The following is a 22,809-nucleotide window of genomic DNA, read 5'->3' as shown; positions in this document are numbered from 1 at the left end:
TATTTTGAAATGCCAACTTCCGGAAGGTGTTGTCGTTGCATTATCGACGCGTTTTTCACGCCTCTGCATCTCATCCACGCCGTTTGTGCTGCCGTCGGTTAACGATCCTTCACCAAAGCCTCTCCCCCGTTGATGCGAACGTTTGTTCGTCTTGGCATTTCCTCATCTAATTTATTTACAATTTATTGAATAATTCAACTTTTGGCGTCACACGAGCATCTCCAGTGTAATGCTGCGAGGAGAGAAGACATCTTCACCACGTAAACAAAGGTACTGTTGTTCACAACCGAACTTTATTCATCTCGCTGCTTCTAAAACTGTGTATTTAATATAATTATAAACGTTTATCACATTTCTAATATTGCCTGACACGTTTGACAGATCGCCATCAAGCTGACGACGTCACTCGTCGTTATCAAGCTGACGTCATCATCCAGCAGAAGTATTTTAATGGGCTGTTACAGATTCATAAATACAGTCAACTGGTGAGTACTTCATACAATATACAAGACAGATTAATGCCACAGTGCAAGGGTTTGGTTTTATTAGATCCCGATGCATAATTTCTCTTATCTTCCTGTCCTGCCCTTCTTAACTGCCCTCGTTCTTTAGTAGCAGGTGTATTTTGGGGTGGCATGTATTGTTGTATTTTATTAATCAAACTGCCTCTAAAATGTGTTATTTAATTATTGTCACATTTATAATGCCTGAAATTAAAGGTCCTATTAAATTACAAAAATTGCATTTGAGTGTGGTCATCTAAATGTATGTAGGCCTATACTCCTAAAAGTTGACAAAATTACTTTTTTTTTGTGTAGTTGATCTTAAATAAAGGCCTCAAATAAAGTATAACAGCATGGTAGAACATCTCATATATATATATATATATATATATATATATATATATATATATATATATATATATATATATATATATATATATATATATTATACATACACACATACACATACAGTCATGTGAAAAACAAAGTACACCCTTTTGAATTATATGGTTTTACGTATCAGGACATGATAAAAAATCATTTGGACCTTGGCAGGTCTTAAAATTGGGTAAATACAACCTCAGATGAACAACAACACATGACATATACTGTGTCATTATTTATTTAACAAAAACTAGGCCAAAATGGACATTTGTGATAAGCCTGATCACCTCTATAAAAGCAGAAGTTTTGTCAGTTTGCTGGTCTGGAGGATTCAGGTGTGTGTTAACACAATGCCATGGAGGAAAGACATCATCAATGATCTTACAGATGCAATTGTTGCTGCCATCAATCTGTGAAGGGTTATACAGCCATTTCCAGACAATTTGAAGTCCATCCTTCTACAGTGAGGAAGATTATTCACAAGTGGAAAACATTCAAGGCAGTTGCCAATCTTCCCAGGTGTGGAAATCCCAGCAAATTCACCCCAAGGTCAAAACACCCAAGAACTACACCTCAGACTACAGACCACAGGCTCCTCCTCTCCATCTCTCGCTCATAGCAGACTAACGGTTGGAAGGGAATGTTTAAGGATATTCAAACCCAAGCTGTCAAACTGACGTCATCTGAGAAGGAACGCCATTCCAGACCGGAAGTTACTTTTCTGATTATGATTAAAGATTACCACGGCAAACATTTTTTTTCTGTGTATTAACTTGCACAGATTAATTGTTCACTCTAAGACCTGTAATGTGTGCTAACAAAGTAAATAAGATCGATTTTGCTTTTGTGAGGACTATAACATGTTAAATGTTCATGGCAGTACGATTAGAAAAAGACGGGACAATAATGGCGTGTTTGGAAGGGTTGCCAGGAGAAGGCTTCTTCCCTCTAAAATGAACATGGCAGGATAGCTTAGGTTTGCAAAGCTGCATCTGAACAAACCTTAAGACTTCTGGAACAATGTCCTTTGGACAGACGAGACCAAAGTGGAGATGTTTGGCCATAAAGCACAGCACCAAGTTAGGCGAAATCCAAACACAGCATATCAGCACAAACACCTCATACTAACTGTCCATCACGCTGATGGAGGGCTGATGATTTTTGGCTTGTTTTGCAGACACAGGACCTGGGCACATTGCAGTCATTGAGTCGACCCTGAACTCCTCTGTGTACTAAAGTATTTTTGAATCAATTGTGAGGCCATCTGTCCGACAGTTAAAGCTCGGCTGAAATTGGGTCATGCAACGGAACAATGATCCCAAGCACACCAACAAATCTACAACAGAATGGCTGAAAAAGTCCAGAAAGCCCAGTCAAAGTCCAGACCTCCACAAGATTGAAATCATAATGCGGGACCTTGAGAGAGCTGTGCATAAACAAATGCCAGCAAACCTCAATAAACTGAAGCAACATTGTAAAGAAGAGTGGGCCAAAATTCATCCACAATGATTTGAGAGACCGATAAAGTCAATAATATGTAATATGTCATGTGTGTTGTTCATCTGAGGTTGTTACCTAATTTTCCATAGAATTCAAAAGGGTGTACTTTCTTTTTCACATGACTATATAAATGAGTTTTGAGATGAGTTTAAATGGTCTGGAGTGAGGTAGTCTCGAGTAGCCAGACCTTCAGACTAGTGATAGACCGATATATCGGGCCGTTATTTGCGATTTTTACGTGTATCGGCATCGGCCGATACAAGGCTGCTGCGTTGGCCGATATTTTTTTCCCTGCATTATTTATAGACAGGTGTCCACAGGGCAGCTCTCACCGTTTTCAAACTGTCTTGCTCTCCCTCCCTCGCGCATATTAATCAAAATCAATTGAGAATTGACACAATGGTAAAAGGTCGAAAGAATGAAGTTTCACGTAGAGCATTGGGAGATTTTTTCCTGAATTACCACTAGTGTTGCTCTACAAGAGATAAAGTTAAGTGCACCTACGCTCTAAAAATGCTGGTTTAAAAATAACCCAAGTTGGGTTGAAAATGGACTAACCCAGCAATTGGGTTGTTTTAACTCAGCGATTGGGTTGTTTTAACCCAGCAATTGGGTTGTTTTAAGCAAACATTTAACCCAACTGCTGGGTCAAAACAACCCAATTGCTGGGTTAGTCCATATTCAACCCAACTTGGGTTATTTTTAACCCAGCATTTTTTAGAGTGTAACCATTAAATGACTAGGTTGTAAATAGTTTTAAAATTAAGTATAGTACAGTCAGTGTGCACTTTATTATGCTGCTTGCTTGTTGATACTGTGTGCAATAGTGTAATTATTTTATTTATGCTTAAATATTTATTTTCACCACTGAACTCTTTTTTTTTTCTTGTTCTACATCACCTGTTTTTACTATTTGTTAAATATAGTTTTTTTTAGTTCAATAAATGTTCCTTTTTTAAATTGTAAATTTTAAATTGTTATCATCATGATCATTGTGTCATTTTTATGTTGTAAATTGAGGGAGCAAAAGCAGTATCGGCTCCAAATATCGGCTCAAGAAAATCGGCAGCCCATATCGGTCATCGGCTAAGGCTGATGAAAAAAAATCGGTATCGGCACTAAAAAATCCATATCGGTCGACCCCTACTTCAGACTGACAGCAGAAGGTCTGGACTCTATCGCAGCTCTCATTGGTCAAGGACCACCCAATAGGACTTTGACTGACATGTAGCGCAACCAATCACAGTTTGTTTTGTTCTGCGTCATGTTTAGGGGTGTGAAAATGTCGTGTGCCTCTATAAATGATTAATTCAAGAACGTTGTGCAAGTTTACTGCAACAATGGAGCCGCGAACTTCACATACTTTTGAAAATCCAGCGTTTAGTTGATCCTTGTAAGCACGCATTGTCACAGTTGTAAACACGACGGCGTTCTTCTTCCATGAGGGAGTTGGGAGTCACGGCATTTGTTTCCGTTAAAGTCGGCATGAAATCAAATTTTACAATTCATATTTTTAAATTTAATATTGTAGTGTTTAGTTTACTATAACTGATTTATCTGTGCACTTCATAAAATTTTTAAAATTAATTTACCCTTATAATCTTTAATCAAATACGTTAACTTTCCCTCCCCGATCGAAACGACTTCTCTTCTCTTCCGGTCATGTGCTATGTCGCGAGGGCGGGGTTATCGCCCCCTGTCTCGTTTCTGCACCGCCTCTCAGAAACCTGTCACTGATCGTAGCAATATGGTGGTTAGGAGCATTTTTCTCGGTGTACACAATACCTTCTTCAGGAAGGACTTGAGGCAAAAAGAGAGAAATATATGAGAAATAAAAGCTTTTTTTATGTAAAAATTATTCAATATAGTCGGACGAACAGCTTGTGGTGACGGCTCGCACTTAGGAATGTAGCGTGTGATCGCGCTTACGGCGTGCCCCCCTTATAAGGGAGAGCTGAGAAAAAAGTTTTACAGAAATAAAGCCATAAAAGGCTTAAAATCTGTAGCATAAACCAGTGAAAAAAGAGTAAATATGCTCAGTAACATATGTAGAAAAGATTTGGAGAGAAAATACATTTATTTAAGAGATAGATCGAGTTTTTCTCCACAACTGAGTGCGCACTGAGTCCATTTTGTTAGCGACGCCCAACTTCCAACGATCCAATCAATTCCTGAAGGACGAAATCAAGCCCCGCCCTACATTTTTTTCTAATTTCAGAAGCCGTTTCACTCGGATATACGTCACAATAAGGTGAAAAAGACGATCTCAACTTCCGTTTCACGCCGACTTTAAAGAACGAAACACATGCGTCTCGCGGACATCCTGTAGAATTCAACCAATGACGACTTCGAAACTCCTGAAGTGTTTCCAAATAAGTGTGCCATATGCATCAGACATTCAGCCAACGGTCCGTGGGCGTGACGTCTGAGGCTGAGACTAGGGCTGAATCCGAAATCGCCCCCTAAACCCTCATTCACTATTCCCTACGTTAGTCCACTAAAATAGTTCACTTGAAGGAGTGAATGAAAACGAGTGTGTGAAGTCGGCTGGACACTCGTTATTGAGGTGCAATGTGGGATTGAGTGAGTGCACTCAATAGCGTCCACTATTGTTTCGGACACCACTACAAACGGTTGTCCCTTCAAATAATGCCCTATTTGAGGGTATAGGGGGTGATTTCGGATTCAGCCTAGGAGTGAAGAGACAGTGCTGAGATTTTGTGCAGGAGTTTGTTCCAAAGCTTAGGAGCTGAAATGCTGAATGCACTACCACCAACAGTAGATATAGTTTGAACTTAGGTACTGCAAGCAAGTTCTCAGAACTCGATCTCAGAGTAACGTACGGACAGGGACATAAGGGTGTATAAATTCTGAAAGGTAAGAAGGTGCTAAACCACGACAACCCTTGAAAACTAGGACAAGTATTTTAAACTGAATGCAATGGATAACAGGGAGGCAGCCAATGAAATTGCTGTAGGATGGGAGTGATGTGAGCTGATTTTTTTTGTTAAATTTAAGGGCACGAGCAGCTCAGTTTTGAATTAGTTGCAAGCGATTAAGGGCTTTAGGGGGTAGGCTGTAAAACAAAGTGTTACAATAGTCCAGATGTGAGGCTATAAAAACGTGGACAACAGTTTCAGCATCTTTGAGATTCAATGAAGGTTGTATACAGGCAATATTATGAAGATGGACTCAACAAGCTTATTGATATGGGGTTCAAAGCTAGCCTGACAAGCCAGACCCACATCAAGATGTTGGGTCTGGAAACTCACCATTGACAGGGCTCAATCCGAGGGGCGGGATAAACGATTGTCTTTCAAATTCCCTCTGCATGCAATTGGATAGCGCCATGACCGCCACAACCAACCAGAGCAAAGAAGAAGGTGAAGCCGAGCTAACGTTAGTTGATAGACTTTCGCCGTATCCGGTCGGCAAAACTTCGAACACATCTTCTTTTCTTAAGAATGACTTCAGTGCCGTTCTTTGTTCTTTTCTCAAAGAAAAGCTTAACTCCAAGTCTTCCAGAGTCACGGCCAAAGCCGATTCAAAAGACCGCTTTTCGCCAGCTTCTGTGTTTACGAGTAGCACGCAGAACCGCCGAAACTCTGCCGTGACGTACCATCATTATGTTAAGCCCGCCCACTGACTCTACACACGCTGTGATTGGCCTGACCAGGGTTTGGTTTTTCCAGCTCTCAGGTCTACCGAGAGTTGCTAGACTACACTCGCGGCAAAATAAAGATTTCTAGTCTAGTTCAAAGCATAATTTAGAGTCAAATTTTAGATTGTGTGTAGTAGGTGAAGGATAAACTATAACTCCGTCAATATGAAGTCATGTTGGGTGACCACAAGAGATTTAGGGCCTACTAACAGGATTTCTGTTTTTTCAGTATTCAATTTTTAGAAGTTTTGAGCCATACTTTGAGATCATATAGATTAGGGGTGGCGAACGTCAATCCTGGAGAGCCACACTCCTGCAGAGTTTTGCTTCAACCCTAATCAAACACACCTGAACAAGTTAATCAACCAATGAAGGGTTACTAGGAAGCTACAGGCAGGTGAGTTTTATCAGAGTTGGAGCTAAACTCTGCAGGACTGAGGCTCTCCAGGACCGGTTAGGGTTAGGGTTAGGGTTAGGGTTAGACCTAAATTCTAGGTCTAATTCTAGTTGGAAAATAATCTTTTTGGGACTATTTGCAAACAATGTTTTTTTTTTTTTTTCATTAAAATCTAAGATGTTCAATGATTGTATATTAAGAGCATGGACATGTTTGTGTGCATTTTGGTTTGTGATTTCACCGGAAAGAATAGAGTCTCTCCGCAACGGCATTAAGCGATAGATTGACTCGCTCGTCTGTGTGAAGACTGTGCACGAGCCAAAAGAGAATGTAAGCCCCGCCTACTTTGATTTGATTGGCCATCTCAATCATTTCGACATTGATGAGCGCCGTTAGACCACATTCATTTCGACTGTCTGATCAGCCTCACATTCTGTTCCTGTCAGTCACGCGGTGTCAACCAATTATACTGCATGAGGGAGGGGCGAGCCAACTCTCTCACGCACACACACACAAATGAGGCAGCAAGCGCGACACACGCAACGACTCAGCAAAAAAGTGCGCGGGCCGCACTAAAACTACACTTTGATGTCAAGTAGGAGGCCACAAAATAGGGCCGCGAATTTGAGACCCATGGTTTACAGCATGAATTTCGCACAAAACACATCTAAAACAGGAAAGAGCTTTGAGATTGACTGTACAAACAGATTTGACAAGAAAGAGGTATATTGTCGAAAGCTACAGAAATTTTGTCAATATGTTGAATTTTGGGGCAAAATCATACCATAGTATTGTAATATATTGTATTGACAACTCATCAATTAAATATTTACAATTTTATATTCTGCATAATTGGATGTTTTTAAATGAACACGGACAAAAACTATACAAGTTTTATACTTGACATTATATAAAACATTGATACAAGTGATCACCCGGATATAGACATACCTATATTGTATTTATATAAAGCGTTCACAGACAAATTTGTAAATGTAGTTCCCCAGCTTCAAAATCAGGCTCATATAAATCAGGAAACACGATTCCTGGCTGCATGTCAACATCCATGGATAACTGGATCTTTGGTAAATTGTAATGAACACTATTTCGAGTCAGACCAGTTTAAACTGCTAATCGTTTGTTTTCACAGTTTCCCCTATTAACTCCAGTCATGCAGCAGCTCTTTTGCCACTCAGTCTGGCTGAGGGGGGCGTGTTCCGGCGGGAAAGTGACGTCAATGCCTACACTATAGAGTCAGGATGTAGTTGAAGGGGGAGGAAAAACAGAATTGGACTGAGCAGTAAGATAGATTTGCGTATCATCATAACTGTGGAAATTAAGCCCATGATGCCAGATGATCTGACCCAGAGGAAGCATGTAGATTAAAAATAGAAGTGGACCAAGAACGGATCCTTGAGGTACTCCACAGGAAACCGTGACAGAACGAGATTTGTGTTTATTAATGGTAATGAATTGTTGCCTGTCTGAGAGATATGAGCGTAGCCACTGAAGGACAGCAGTTAGACAAGATAGGAGTATAGAAATGACAAACAGTAGCAAAAGCTGCACTGCACCAGATGGCTGAGGACACCAGTATCAGAGGCAAGGAGGAGGTCATTCGCTACTCTTAGAAGAGAAGTCTCTGCACTGTAGAGAGGATGAAAGCCAGACTGAAATGGTTCATGTCCAAATGGAGAAAAAAAATCTCTGTTCCTGATCTTACTTGCTCTTTGTATGGAAATCATTTACTAAATGGCAGTTAACTATTACTCCACCCCACAAAAACTTTTTGTTAATTATAAATTCCTGTTTTCCATTATTGTCAGAGTTGTTCCATAATAATTTCTGCATGCTAATGGTTGTGTTCCCATAGATCTAATCCCATCAACTCATTGTGGATTCAGCACTCACCACACCCACACAGATCCCCAGAGAAGCATGAGCTCACACAAGCGACCTGTCCGGGCTCGGCCCGATTCTGACACCAGTTCCTCCGTGGCCCGTGACCCGACCGTGGCAGGTGCAGAAGAGTGGCCCGGACTCCTGACCAAGCTGATGGAGCTTCCCGTGTCCCGTCTGTCCCGGCAGCAGCTGAAACGGCTGGAGGATCATCAGTACAGCAGTGCAGGGCGGTCCCTCATGGAGTCCGTCATGCAGGGATACTGGTGCTGGCTGGTGAACAAAGTGCCTCTCTGGATGGCTCCGAACCTCATCACTATAGTGGGACTCGCTACCAATATTATCACCACTCTGATACTGGTATACTACTGCCCTACTGCCACCGAGCAGGTATGCTTATGCTTAAATAATCACTGTTTCAGTATATTCCACTATTGGTTTAAATCAGTGGTCTTTGCTATTTTTTTTCATGAGAGCCACATTGATAGGACAAAATCAATAGGCAGCAAAAGTATCAAAAGTTATATCCAGTCATTAATAGCATGTCTGCTTATCAATCTGTCACCCCTGAACATACAATAGCCTATTGCCAGTGGTCGGCCCGCAGCCAGATTATTTTAATAGCGGCTGGTGCTGAAATAGATCTGTCATGATAGTGTAACGGAGGCCAGCTAGTGACAGCTGTGCAGGTAAAACTGTAACAGTGACTGACGTTGGAGGTCGCACCCTTTAGCCTCCTTGTTAGAACGTCCGACTCCCATGCGGAAAGACCTGGGTTCGCGCACCGCTTGAAGCAGGCGATGCGAACCAGCAAGATTACTTCAACAACAGTTGCTCAAAATCAATTTCTCTTTAGTGATTTTGCCTTCAAAAAAAGTACGACAAGGTTTTTGCAGCAATGTGTTTATTTTGGGATGAACTGAGAGCTGTTCTGAAAGACATTCAAAAGAGTCTGTGGAATGGATCGCTAGACACGCCGTCATGAAATGTGTGGTATGATAAAACAAAAGGTGAACCATTGAAATGTTTGCTTATAACGCGGGGCCTCAGCACCAACACATGAACAATAACAACTCAAATTAATCTTCCTTTTTATCAAAAATATTGACAAGACAACCAGCAAAAAAAAGGTGCCATGCTTCGTCTCAAACAACGACAAACAACGACAGCTTCGTTGCAGATGAGAGACACACACCGGTATGATAATTATTACAATAAGTTAGGCTCCATTGTGTAACAAGCTAATTAAAATACACATTTATTATTCACAATATGGAAAGAGGAAATAAAACGTTCGTTAAGAGCATGACTCAAACATGCCATTAGTGGGCTTATTCAAGTCCTCTTTTATTTTTTGAGTTATATTTTATCTGTGTTGCAAGTTGGTGAATGAAGATACTTAGGTTACGTGTCACTACTGCTTTATTAATTTATCAATTTTTTACAAAAGACACTGTAACAGTATGTCAACAGGCAATTCTAGTGGCATTTTTCCTCAATTCATTTCTTAAATTATCCCTTTACTATGTTCTGGCCTGCCATTTACTTGCCGACCCCTGGCCCAGAGTCCTGCACGGGTCCGATTTTGTAAATCTGCACCCGCCCGTACCCGCAGTGCTTAAAACCGCATCTGACCCGTTTTCCGACAACAGCACTAATTAAAATCCGCACCCGACCAGCTTAAAATAGAACCGACACCCGACCTGCAAAAAAATCGGTTTTGAAGTTATTACACAACCATTAACACAAGGACAACTTCAGCCAAAGCTTTCAAACATGGTTATGTGTCCTTATCATCTCTACAAGGCACATTCAGTTCTTTCCCCTTTTGAAAAATACTGTTCGATAGAACTGCTTGTGCTTGGTTTGTTATCACAGTTACCTGCGTGCTTATACGACACAGTTGGGATGTTTTTCAACCGTTTCAGCAATATTCGTGGGTCACCCAACGGGTGCAGTACTCTGCCCTGGCCTATGCAATGCAATAAATACAAAGGTAGATGGATAGAGGGTATGCATTATATATTTTTTAATGCAAACTTTCTTTTTAACATTGTTATTTTTTTCTACATTAGATTTAAATGCCAAAATGAGTTTTTACATGCATATACGCAATTTTTGCATGCATAAGATAAGCCACTAATCCTCAATGGGTTGACAAGAATGCGCATAATATGCACGTAAAAAGTCATTTTGGCGTATCAATCGCAATTTTTGATATAGATATACATTTCATGAGAACATGTTGATCTATAAGAGCACATTCGCCGTTAAGAGTTGGAAAGACAGCCAAAACTGGCAACTCGGCAATGAGTCATGGACGTAAGGGCAGAGCAAGTTTAAATATCTTTTCTAGTCTATATTTCCATCTTGTAATGCCTCTGTTTTGGGTATTTTTTAAATATAAATGATTTGTAATAGAGCAGACACTTTGAGTTTTTAATGGGTTATGTTATAGCCCTGCATGTTTTTAATGTTTTTATGAAATATCAGTTCCGTCCACTTATAAATATTTTGAAGCTTACAGTAGTCACCGTAAGAATATGTTTTTTTATATTTCGATTTTAAACTAATTATGATTGTTTAGTAGCTATTACAGTGGTTACCATTAGAGGACATGACCTATAATCAGTTTTATCTAATTATGAATATTTAACTTCTGTTATAGTGTTCACCACTCTCTCCTTTTATGTCAGTTTTAATTTAATTATAAATATTAAATTGTTGTAGGGGGTCACCATTAGGACATGAGCTTTTTGTCAATTTTGATATCGGTTTCATTCCACTATGAATATTTAGCAGCTTTTACAGTAGTTGGCTTAAGAATGTGTCCTTTTATTAATTGTTTTGAGGCAGTTTTATTTAATTATGAATATTTAATTTAACAGCTATTGCAGTGGTCACCATTATGACTTTTTTTTTTGCTGTTGAATGTAATATAGTTTTAGTGTAATAATTATGAATATTAAATATTTATTTAATTGGTCATCGTCAACACATTGTCTTGTTTATTTGAATATCAGTCCACTTATAAATATTTTGAAGCTTACAGTAGTCACCGTAAGAAATTGTTTTTTTTTTTTTTTTTTAAACTAATTATAATTGATGGCTATTACAGTGGTTACCATTAGGACATGGCCATTTTATTGAATTATGAATATTTAACTTCTGTTACAGTGGTCCACACTCTTTCTTTTATGTCCTTTTATGTCAGTTTTAGTTTCATTATAAATATTAAATATTTGTAGGGGTCACCATTAGGACATGACCTTTTTGTCAACTTTAATATCTGTTTCATTCCATTTATATTGAAATAGTCCCCAGTAGGATGTTGTCTTTTAATATCAGTTTTAGTGTAATTATGAATATGAAGTAGCGATTGTAATAAAGTCTTGGCTTTACTTCTTACCCTGCCTCACATGTAGTCTATGAAGGCCATAATTTAGTATATTCGGAGCTCTACTGGGGAGATAATTGCTGTGGTCTGTTTAAACAGCGCAATAAGATCCTGTGTATTGTCCGACAGCTTGTTCTATCAGCTCTAACAGTCTCTGTTTACCAGCTATAACGGTCTTATGAGCCCTTCTGCTTTGGAAAACAACCACATTGCTAAACTCTGCAATACGACACTCTATCTCTCTCAACGTACCTTTAGTATTTGGTAGGGATAAAAGAACAACTTCATGTCCACCATTGTGGCAGTAAGTATGAAGTTCACAAAATCAGTGAAACTCATCCCAGTGGACAGAAATGTAAGCCTGTTTTATTTACATTTGGCCGTCTTTTTCAGGCACCAACGTGGGCATATTTAGCCTGTGCTTTGGGTCTGTTCATCTACCAATCATTGGATGCCATAGATGGGAAGCAGGCACGACGGACCAATAGCAGCACACCACTTGGCGAGCTGTTTGACCACGGCTGTGACTCCCTTTCTACAGGTCTGCTCACATTTGTGTATGCAAATACTGTCGGCTACTACTAAACCTATATTATAATATATTTCTTGGCATTTCTAAAATAACATCTAGACTATTATTATTTGTTTTATTTAAAAAAATATTTTGGAAAAATAACTTAGCAGGTTCTATCAGACATTTTTATTAGATCCTATTCACAATTATTTGAATGGCGCTTTTCACAATACATATCGTTTCAAAGCAGCATTACAGAAATGTAATGTTTTACATTACAAATAAGAGTAATATGCTGTACATTTCTAATATTATACAAATCATGCAGTTAGCAGTCTTAGATTTCCGTGCATCCCTAAATAGATGGGCATATGTACGTGCAAACAACATATATATGTCTTCCTGAAGCCTGTATTGTTGTTTTCTGTCTTTCTCTGATGCAGTGTTTGTGATCCTGGGCACTTGTATAGCAGTTCAGATGGGTACTCACCCTGACTGGATGTTTTTCTGTTGTTTTGTGGGCATCTTCATGTTTTATTGTGCCCACTGGCAGACGTATGTTTCTGGAACTCTGCGCTTTGGCATGTGAGTGAAACTCTCCTTTTAATCATAATTCATGGCTCCTGTACTTCATGGTCTGTACACAAAGCTTTAGATAAGGGAACACTATTCACTATGAACGAGTCGCTTATTAGCATGCATATTACTAGCATATTGGCTGTTTATTAGTATTTATAAAGCACATATTAATGCCTTATTCTGCATGATCATGTTCCACATCCCTTAACCCTACCCCATACCTAAACATAACCACTTACTATCAATAAGCAGTACTTCTGAGTTTATTGAGGGGTAAACTCCTAGTTAATAGTGAGTGTGTGTTCCCTAATCTAAAGTGTTATATTTGAACAGTCTGGTCTGCTCATGGGAAACCGGTTGTTTTCAGACAGCTGTTGTACTGTTGATAAAGCACTACAGAAAGAAAGAAAAATGCTAGATTGGGAATGAGATTATTACTTAACGAACTGTATTTCCTCTTTTAATCTCTCTTTGCTTTCTGCTTGTGCAGAATTGATGTGACTGAGGTACAAATCTTCATTATAATCATGTACTTACTGGCTGCCATTGGAGGAACAGCTTTTTGGAAATCTGTGGTAATTTAAATCAATCTTAATTCTTTCACATTTTGATCAGATGATTAGAGCATTTGCTCAAGGACAAATGTGCTAAATCTATAAATCATGGTCAGGAAATCTCTAGCCTGCTGCATGTGTTCAGTGAAATGCAGAATCCCTTACATTTGAAACATTTAAGGCCCATTCACAACAAGAACGATAACTATATTAGCGTCCACACCAGCAGGGATATCGTTCTGTTTATTAGCACACGCTGCAGTTTTGTCATCTTCCACTTTAAATGCTCTTTAAAGTCTGGTGGATTTTGTCATTCTGCTTTTATCGTTCATCAGCTGGGGAAAAAATTGTTCTGCAAGTGATTACAATTATTTTGTATATCAGTTATTGATATGGTTGTGGTGTGGACTCTGCTATTATTTTATATTAAGAACTATCTTCATTGTTATAGTTATAGTCCTTGGTGTGAACGGGCCTTTACAGTGAAAAAGACTATATATGTATATAATGAAACAGGACATCAGAGATTTGTTTTTAATCTTTCAGATCCCTGTGATAAATATCCAGGCTAAAATAGTTCCAGCCCTTTTCACTCTCCTGGGTGCCATTTTCTCCTGCACAAACTACTTCCGGGTTATTTTCACAGGCGGAATGGGCAAAAATGGATCTACTATTGCAGTAAGTTAAAGCTAAAGTGTGTGCTAAAAATGCAGAAAGATGTAAATGTCATAAATGCATAAAGACAAACACTGTAATTAATAATTTTCTGTTATTTAATTACATTTTAATTCTAAAAGTAACCTGCTTTTTTAATCCAATTAGAGTTTTGTAATTGCATTTGTTTTTTTTATTATACATGCATGAGTTGCACTAAATTTCAAAAAATCTTGTTACTAGATGAAGTTTAAATTAGTGGCACAACTGTTAAATTAGTGGCACAACTGTTTATCTTTTTTTTCTAGGGAACAAGCGTTTTATCTCCATCCTTCCATATAGGAGTGGTCATCACACTTGCTCTAATGATCTATAAGAAGTCGTCGGTGCAGCTCTTTGAGAAGCATCCCTGTCTGTACATCTTAGCGTTTGGGTTTGTCTCGGCCAAACTCACCAACAGACTTGTGGTAAGATCATGAATGACATCAGTATACTGTATTTATTTCAGCTTCACTAAGTAAGCTCCAAAACACATTATTGTTGATATACCTCTACCTGAACTTTTGGTCTTAGCTTGGTATTTATAACTGGTAGGAAGAATTATGGCTTGCACGTAAGCATAAAATTGCTGTTAGTACGATTTTCTGCACATTTTAGCATAAATAAATGACATTGTTGACTGTAGTTCATATCTTTTAAACATCTGTCAGAGTCAAACCGCATTAGTATCAGTTAATCCAAATGTCACTAAAATCATTTCTGGTTTGTTTTCCAGGTTGCTCATATGACAAAAAGCGAAATGCAGCGTAATGACCTGGCCTTCACCGGACCAGCGCTGCTGTTTCTGAATCAGTACTTCAACAGTTTCATTAATGAGTACTGTCTTCTGTGGGTCGCTCTGGTACGTTCAAGATCTGTGTGAAAACATTGATTTTCCTTGCTCTTTTGAAATAAAGAGCTCAGTGTAGTATGTAGACATACTTTGGTTTTCACATCGCAAAGCCACTTCCTTGGTCTACTTAGACTAGTTATTGAAACATAGTCATTCAGAGACCGTCATGGTGTGACGTCACAACTAAAGGCACATTAAAGACAACATGATATTAAAATTGACACTATTACTTTCTTAATAAGCTAATGCTAACCAATAGCCAAATCGCTATTTATGTAAGGGATTATGTATATCCAGACGGTTGTTATCGCAGAATAAACCCACACAGGGGGATCAGGTCTTGCATCACTCGAAAGGGGTTTATTCTGCGATAACAAACGTCTGGATGTACATTATCCCGCTTATTACATGGCTGCTTGCCACATATAATTAAATAAATAATTAGACACAAAATATTGACTTGAGTTGTAATATTTTATCGGGTCTTTAAACGCAAAGCTTCCCGTGACAAGTGGCAAGTTCAAACTAGATGGACATTTAAGGGATTTCACCACATTAATAATTATGGGGATAAGAGATATCGATTTGAGTTGAAACCGTTTTAAAAGCTTATCATTATAATCCATTACAGTGTACAAAACGATCGTTGCAAAATGGCAGCAGCTGAAACGAGAGTCCATGATACCGGATGACATAATTAAATAACTGTACACAAAATATTGATTTGAGTTTTAATATTTTATTAGCTTACCAAACACAAAACTTCCATGAAAAAAAAACGCTCCTAGCAAGCGTATCGCACTGACTTCAGTTGCCCGGATAAGCCAGTGTTATCAGTTTTTACCAGTTTTACCAGTTGTTATCGGGGAATAACATACTTCTGGATGGCGTGATTGACCAATCAAAATCAAGTATTCCACAGAGCCGTGTAATAAACTATTTTAACAAACGTTCAGGTCTGTAGGTCCTGTAATAATCTTTTTTTCTAATTGAGCAAAATGGATTGTGAATGAGGTTTCACATTGAGTGCCCCATTATGCTTTCAGCTATTCCCTTTCATCAGTGTGTAATATAGCTGTGAATGTAAAAGGTCTCAAAGTTTCAAAGATCAGAGGGCATGAAAAATTGAGTTATTGCCTCCAAGAAAAGAACTGATTCTGAACTGTTGAAATGAGTCGTCAGCAATTCTCACTTCCTGTTACTTATCTATGTAACAAATTTGCATAATGCCAGCCTATAGTCTTCATTGGCTGCCTGCGAACAATGTCTACCATGACCCGCCCTCAAACACTAGTTGTAGCTGAGGCCTGGAGGAATTTGGTTTGTGTTGTCGACATGTCGAGAAGATGCTGTTTTCTGTGCAGCAAAAGCAAATCCACTTTGCATACATTTCCAAAAGAAGCTTGAATTGATACGGTAAAACCGACGCCATCGTTACTGTTTGCATCTCAAGTGCTGAGGAAGCTCCAGAGCTGAAATTCAAATATGGTAAATGCCGTTTCCGGCACATGACAGAAGTCCGATATATAGACCATTTGGGTGTTTGCAAACATCGATGACATGCTTTATGGGCGGAGCCTACCAGGTGGCAATGAGAGTTCTGCAGTTCTCCACTCTATGGAAGCCACGCAATAAAACTATAAAACCTTGATTTCTAGTTTATATCTCACAATTCTAAAAAGAAATATCAGAATCGCAAGATATAAACACGATATTCTCAATTCGGACTTTTCCCCCTCAGAATTATGATATCAACTCGCAATTTCAAGAAAAAATGTGAGATGGGCCTAAAAATTTTGTTTAAATGTTACCTATATGAAACAATATATGTTTAAATATTATTTCATGCTGTAACTGTGAAGCAATTATGGCCCTATGAACTGAATATGTGAGTATTATGTAGATCTATTGTTTACATCAAATCCATGCTTTAATAGTAGACTAATCATCGCAGGTTTCATCAGTCCAGTCTGTGGCTTGCAACCATAAATGTCTGTGTTTAGCTTCACGGAGCGTCTTCGACGGTATTCTATAAATATGAAGACCATTTTTTCTGCATTCCGTTTCTGACACCCAAAGGCACAAAGAGACATTTTACGAGTTCACACTTACAAATAATCAGATATAATAAATATGTATGCGTATTTGGCATGCTGTCCGAGGGGAGTAGCCTGACAAGCCAGACCCACATCAAGTCAATGTTGGGTCTGGGAACACACCGTTGGCAGGGCTCAATCCGATGGGCGGGATAAACGGTTGTCTTTCAAATTCCCGCTGCACGTAATAGGATAGAACTACAACCAACCAGAGCAACGAAGAAGGTGAAGCGGAGCTAGTTGATAGATTAAACTTTCGCCGGATCCGGTCTGCAAAACTCAGAACACATCTTCCTTTCTTAAGAATGACTTCAGTGCCGTTCTTTTCTCAAAGAAAAGCTTAACTCCAAGTCTTCCAGAATTGCGGAGGCCAAAGCCGAATCGAAAGACCGCTGTTCGCCAGCTTCTTTGTTTACAAGTAGCACGCGGAACCGCCGCAACTCTGCTGTCAGTATGTTAAGCCCGCCCACCGACTCTATACACGATGTGATTGGCCTGACCAGAGTTTGGTTTTTCCAGCTCGCAAGCCAACGGAGAGTTGCTAGACTACCCTGCTAGACTGCCGCTAGGGTGCGTCTAGATTTCTAGACTACGAGGGGAGGGCTCTGAGCTCGGAATTTTGGCCCGAACCGAGTACTCCCACCGTATCTTCTGAGTAGGATAGTTAACTAAGCAAGTGTGAGGAGGCAGACAGGCCGTAGTGGTTCTTGAAGCACTGACTCCAGCTCCAGTCCAATCTTTGTGAATCTCTCCCACATTTTTGAATGGGTTTTGTTTCACAATCCTCTCCAGGGTGCGGTTATCCCTATTGCTTGTACACTTTTTTCTACCACATCTTTTCCTTTCCTTCGCCTCTCTATTAATGTGCTTGGACACAGAGCTCTGTGAACAGCCAGCCTCTTTTGCAATGACCTTGTGTGTCTTGCCCTCCTTGTGCAAGGTGTCAATTGTTGTCTTTTGGACAACTGTCAAGTCAGCAGTCTTCCCCATGATTGTGTAGCCTACAGAACTAGACTGAGAGACCATTTAAAGGCCTTTACAGGTGATTTGAGTTAATTAGCTGATTAGAGTGTGGCACCAGGTGTCTTCAATATTGAACCTTTTCACAATATTCTAATTTTCTGAGATACTGAAGTTGGGATTTTCCTTAGTTGTCAGTTATAATCATCAAAATTAAAATAAATAAACGTTTGAAATCTATCAGTCTGTGTGTAATGAATGAATATAATATACAAGTTTCACTTTTTGAATGGAATTAGTTAAATAAATCAACTTTTTGATGATAGTCTCTTATTCCATGGATTTTGCCTATTTTCCTCCTCTTGTTACCACTGTTTTTTTGCCACCACAATGTCCGCGAAGCTGCAAATGACATAACTATGACGTCTGCTCCACAATGGTCTATAGATATATAATCAGAGGGAAAAAAGTGTATGAAAGTGTACATTTATGGCTGTTTAACTGTAGGAAGTGCATGATTTTCACCTTTTATTTAACCTCAAAAACATGACCATGATCTTGCAGTATCAAAAATGCATTTCCCCATGCTTGAACTCTTTCCTTTTTGTTCGTAGGTGCTGTCAGCGTTTGATCTGGTGCGGTACTGCGTGAGTGTGTGTAACCAGATCGCCACACACCTAAACATCCGTGTCTTCAGCATCCAGCCTCCATCCCCATCCAGAGTTCTGGCGGACAGCAAAAACCACCACTAACCCCCAGTTCCTCAAACACCTCCAGTAGGTCACGCACTTCAGTGAATGTAAAACACAAGAGACCGAGCCCAAATGGCTGCAGTTGCAAACTTTGTTCTCGTAATGAAGAGAAGATATTTGAAGGCCGAAAGGGAATATTAAAAAGAATAGACATCCTACAGTTACCATTCAGTTTTCAGTATTACAATGTTAGATGACCAGTTTTGTTTTGCCACAGTTTGTTTGCAAGTCAAAGAATAGAAGATCTGCCACAACTATGACTGTTTAAAGTTGTTCTATTTTTCAGTTTTAATGTTTTTCTTTTGTTTTGGCCAGCAGTGCATCATTTATTCCATTAACGACCAGCGATCCATCTGAATGTAATTATGTAATTACACAATGCTATAGGTATTAATTTGTGAACTTTGCGACCGTTCACCGCTAAATTAAATTGAAACGAATTCAAACTTGCACGCCAGTACACATTACTGTTGCCAATACAAAGCTGTGCTGTTGTCCGAGAGGAGCAGAGCGCTTTCAGAGAGGTCAGAGATAACATTATGACATGAAAAACATGCCACAGGTGTTTCCATCAATATTGCAGAAACATCAAGAATGTCACATTTACAAATCCTGATAAGCCTCCTAATTCCACCTCTCATCTGATGTCATTGGGTTAACCGATTTATATAGTATGTATCGTTTGGCTTTCTATGCATATGTTTCTTTGTGTTTGTAGTGCTTTGGAGGGAATTATTATTATTACTGAGGTATGCTCATGTCACTAAATGATAAAAACTGTATTAGAAACAGTATTTTGATAGTGCCATATTTTCCTAATAATAACTGGGGCCAAGATAGACGTCACGAATGATTGAGTTACACTGTACATATGTGAACCTTTAATAATAGATTATTAAAACCTAAAAATCGTGTTTGTGGTCTAAATACTTTAGTTAATGTGATGACCTGTGCTAATTTATTTTTGTGCCTTTTTCGTCACTGTCATTATACTCCTATGCACAGTAAAAGTTGGACTCAGCGATTTTGATATTTTTTTAGCCTCTCGTGTAAATCGTTTTTTGTTTGTAAGTGAATTATGTTCATAGCATCAATCTCGACAATGATGCAATTTCATATTCTTGCTTGTTTAATTCTCATGCCAAAAGCAGTCATTATATATATTTTTTTTAATCTTCATGCCAATTTGTTTTTAGAGGAAACTAGATTTTTGACACATTTATATGGCAAAACAACGGATGTTAACCCTGTCGTTCTGTATCGGGTGCTTCCAAGGGTAGAATATGAATAGAGTGGCCAAGCTCAATGTATATTTCTCAAAACGCGTTATTGTTTTGCATCTACCTCTGAGCAGTTGCTTGTACATGTTGTTTTAGTCTATGGGTGCGAGACTTTTATTGGAAATGTTTTAACCCTGTTGTGAATGTTATTTAAGTGGGTTTCCGTGTATTTGTGTTTCTCCCTTTTTTAAGCATCATCCGTTCACCGGGGCCGCGCTGAGGTCAACCAAAGTTGCAATACACACATAGTCGAAGAAAATGATGTCTGTCGCTGCAACTGCATTTGCATACTTGTATTATTTGTACTTTGACCAGGATTTGTTTTGTTGATTTACAGCAAATAGCTTACTTTTTAATAGATTAATGGTCATGAAATAAAGATTTGTTATATTTATGTTAGCAGATTTCTTGATCACTGCCTCAGTTTGTTTTAGTATTATTCTTATACTAGCAAAAACGTGCCATGGCCTATGTACCATAGTAGTACTGTGGTATTTTTTGAGTTTGAAGTACCTTGGAGTGCCATGCAAATGTTTGTTTTGTTTTTTGTATTTGGAGCATCGTAGTGTAAACATAATGGTAAAACATTAAAATCATGTATATAAAAGCAGCTAGTGGGAAGTATGTCTTCTGTGAGGGCTGTGGGGATATGGAAAGTACTGTATTTTTTTAACATAGCAAGATATTTTAATATGCTTAGTGCAGACTTAAGGCCCATTCACGCCGAGGACGAACTATAAAGCTAACAATAAAGATAAAAAAATTGATTAAAAAAAACAGGGGCGCCGCTAAGGGGGGTGAAAGTTAGGATGATTCTAAGGGTCCCTGTACTTTTGGGACCCCCAGAGATTGGTTTTATTAGTAGTAACAGTACTAGTAGTAATGTAATAGAAATTATAAATGAATAATCTACCAAAGAGTTACAAATATAACAATAAAATGATAGCTTATTTCTGCATTTCCGACAAAATCCAGCAAAACGCTCCACTCATGAACCGCTCACGCTCATGGGTAAAACATTTGCTCAAATCCCACTCCAACATGACATTTCTCTGTACTGTAGGCTACTATACTTGTTGTAGCCATTAAGCTATTTAGTTTTATATTTATGTTTAAATATTATAATGTTATTTTTTATGTCTATCTATGTTGATTATGAAAAGTAAACAGCATGAGTGAGAGGACGCATCATAAGATGCGCAATGCCAGGAGAGTGGGAGTGAGTCAGACATGAGTTTTGACCACTTCATTAAGTTTGTTTGTGTAGAAAGCCTTTCTTTAAAGTAAATTAAAATTTTGTATAAATTGTATCAAAATTTGAATCAATGTTTCATCAGCCAATTGGGGCATTCTGGGTTGAGTGAGCGGAGCTTATTGGTCAGTATTACTAAATTGCAGACTTGTGGCGCTTTTCCATTACCAGACCAGCTCGGCTCGCTTTTCGCTCCGTTTTCCATTGCAGATAGTACCTCCACAATAGTACCTGGTCGTCATAGCGACGGCGCAGGGAAATTTTTTGTTCCTCTTTGCCCCATCAAGCTCTCGCTGGATCCTCTCTTCAGCAACCAAACAAAGGAAACCTCCTCGTTTGACCACGGCGTATTCTTCCGAGTTGCCATAATAGTAATGGGTATATCGCGCAATCTCTGGCCAAACTATTTAAAAATATTCAGGATACTCTGTCGGGTGCGTGCAATGATGACGCAGTGAATAGTGACGATTCTCTCTGACCAATCAGCAGTCTGTCGTGTTTTCACGTCACATTTTAGTATCGCCTCAGCTCGCTCAGAACCTCGCAGGAGGTGATACGAAAAAAAGTATCTGGAAGCAGGTACAGGTACAACTTTTACACCGTGGTAAACCACAGTTGGTGCGGTATGGGCTCCAACATCATATTCTTTCATAGGGCCCAAAATTGCTAGCGGCGCCCCTGCAGAGAAACGATATCGTTTGAATCACTTTCAGAACGAGTTTTTTTTCCAGCTGACGAACAATAAAAACATTGACAGCCATTTGCAATCGTCACACGCTATCGGGAAATGTCCTTCTTCCCACTTCCGGAGTCGTCATTACGAGCTCATCGCATTTGATTTTTGACTTGAGAGGGCGTTCATGTTCACATTTTTTAAACTAGTATTTACGATAATTCCGATAGAACGTAAAGGCAGCATAAGAGATGACATCAGCAGCGCGTGCTTATAATATAAATATAAAACAGAATGATACTGTCTGCTCGTGTGAACGCTAATATAGTTATTGTTATAGCTATCTTTATAGTTGTCAGTCTTTGTGTGAAACGGGCCTTAATTCTAAATAACCAGTAAATATTCTCGTTATTTAGTCATGCATGTATTTGGAATTTCATAACCACTTTGTTGTTTCATTAAACTCCAACTGTGTATTACTCTGCTTTTTGTAAATGAACAGTGTGTATCTTTCAGCTACAGTCATGTAGTCTCTCACAAATGAATCATCTGCTTTTGTGGGGCAGTTCTTGTGGGCCTTTGTGTGTTGTGTGGCCTTTCTGAACACAGTTGCTCTTTCCAAGTGGAGTCCTTTTAATCCAAATAAAATCCCTGCGCTTAATCTACAATGCTATAAATCTGTTGATATAATCACCTTGAAACATTTCACGGTATTACTGTTTTTACTGTATTTTTCATCAAATAAACTCAGCCTTGTTGAGCATACAAAATATAATTTATATTTAATATAAATAAAAAAAATGTTTAAAAAAATGTTTTTCAAAAATATTAAAAAGTCGTAATTATTCCGTACTTTAGACGC

The 22,809-nt window shown here is 38.7% G+C and overlaps 1 protein-coding gene across 2 annotated transcripts; it reads left to right on the top strand.

The window, feature by feature from the left end:
• The first annotated feature begins 19 nt into the window (after nt 1–19).
• On the top strand, nt 20–22,613 carry cept1a (choline/ethanolamine phosphotransferase 1a). Of its 2 annotated transcripts, XM_079827199.1 has the most exons (11): nt 22–270; nt 382–485; nt 8,319–8,734; nt 12,135–12,282; nt 12,699–12,840; nt 13,325–13,409; nt 13,935–14,066; nt 14,351–14,509; nt 14,818–14,943; nt 18,605–18,766; nt 20,215–22,613. In XM_079827199.1, the coding sequence occupies exons 3-10, from the start codon at nt 8,384–8,386 to the stop codon at nt 18,740–18,742; spliced, it is 1,281 nt and encodes a 426-aa protein (XP_079683325.1). In that variant the 5' UTR covers nt 22–270; nt 382–485; nt 8,319–8,383; the 3' UTR covers nt 18,743–18,766; nt 20,215–22,613. The 2 variants fall into 2 exon arrangements, with proteins under 2 accessions (XP_079683324.1, XP_079683325.1); XM_079827198.1 differs by having other exon boundaries at nt 20–270; nt 18,605–20,766.
• The last annotated feature ends 196 nt before the right edge of the window (nt 22,614–22,809 follow it).

This window comes from Gobio gobio (genome assembly GCF_949357685.1).
Source record: "Gobio gobio genome assembly, chromosome: 10".
NCBI lineage: Eukaryota > Metazoa > Chordata > Actinopteri > Cypriniformes > Gobionidae > Gobio > Gobio gobio.
Note: the sequence above shows the minus strand (reverse complement) of the source record. Positions and strands in the feature narration are given on the sequence as shown.

Bases quoted from the DNA above. Each gene is read 5' to 3' on its own strand.
- cept1a (XM_079827199.1), top strand. From the start codon at position 8,384: ATGAGCTCACACAAGCGACCTGTCCGGGCTCGGCCCGATTCTGACACC. The intron at 12,283-12,698 runs GTCTGCTCACAT...TCTCTGATGCAG, and splicing joins CTGTGACTCCCTTTCTACAG to TGTTTGTGATCCTGGGCACT. The intron at 12,841-13,324 runs GTGAGTGAAACT...CTGCTTGTGCAG, and splicing joins GGAACTCTGCGCTTTGGCAT to AATTGATGTGACTGAGGTAC.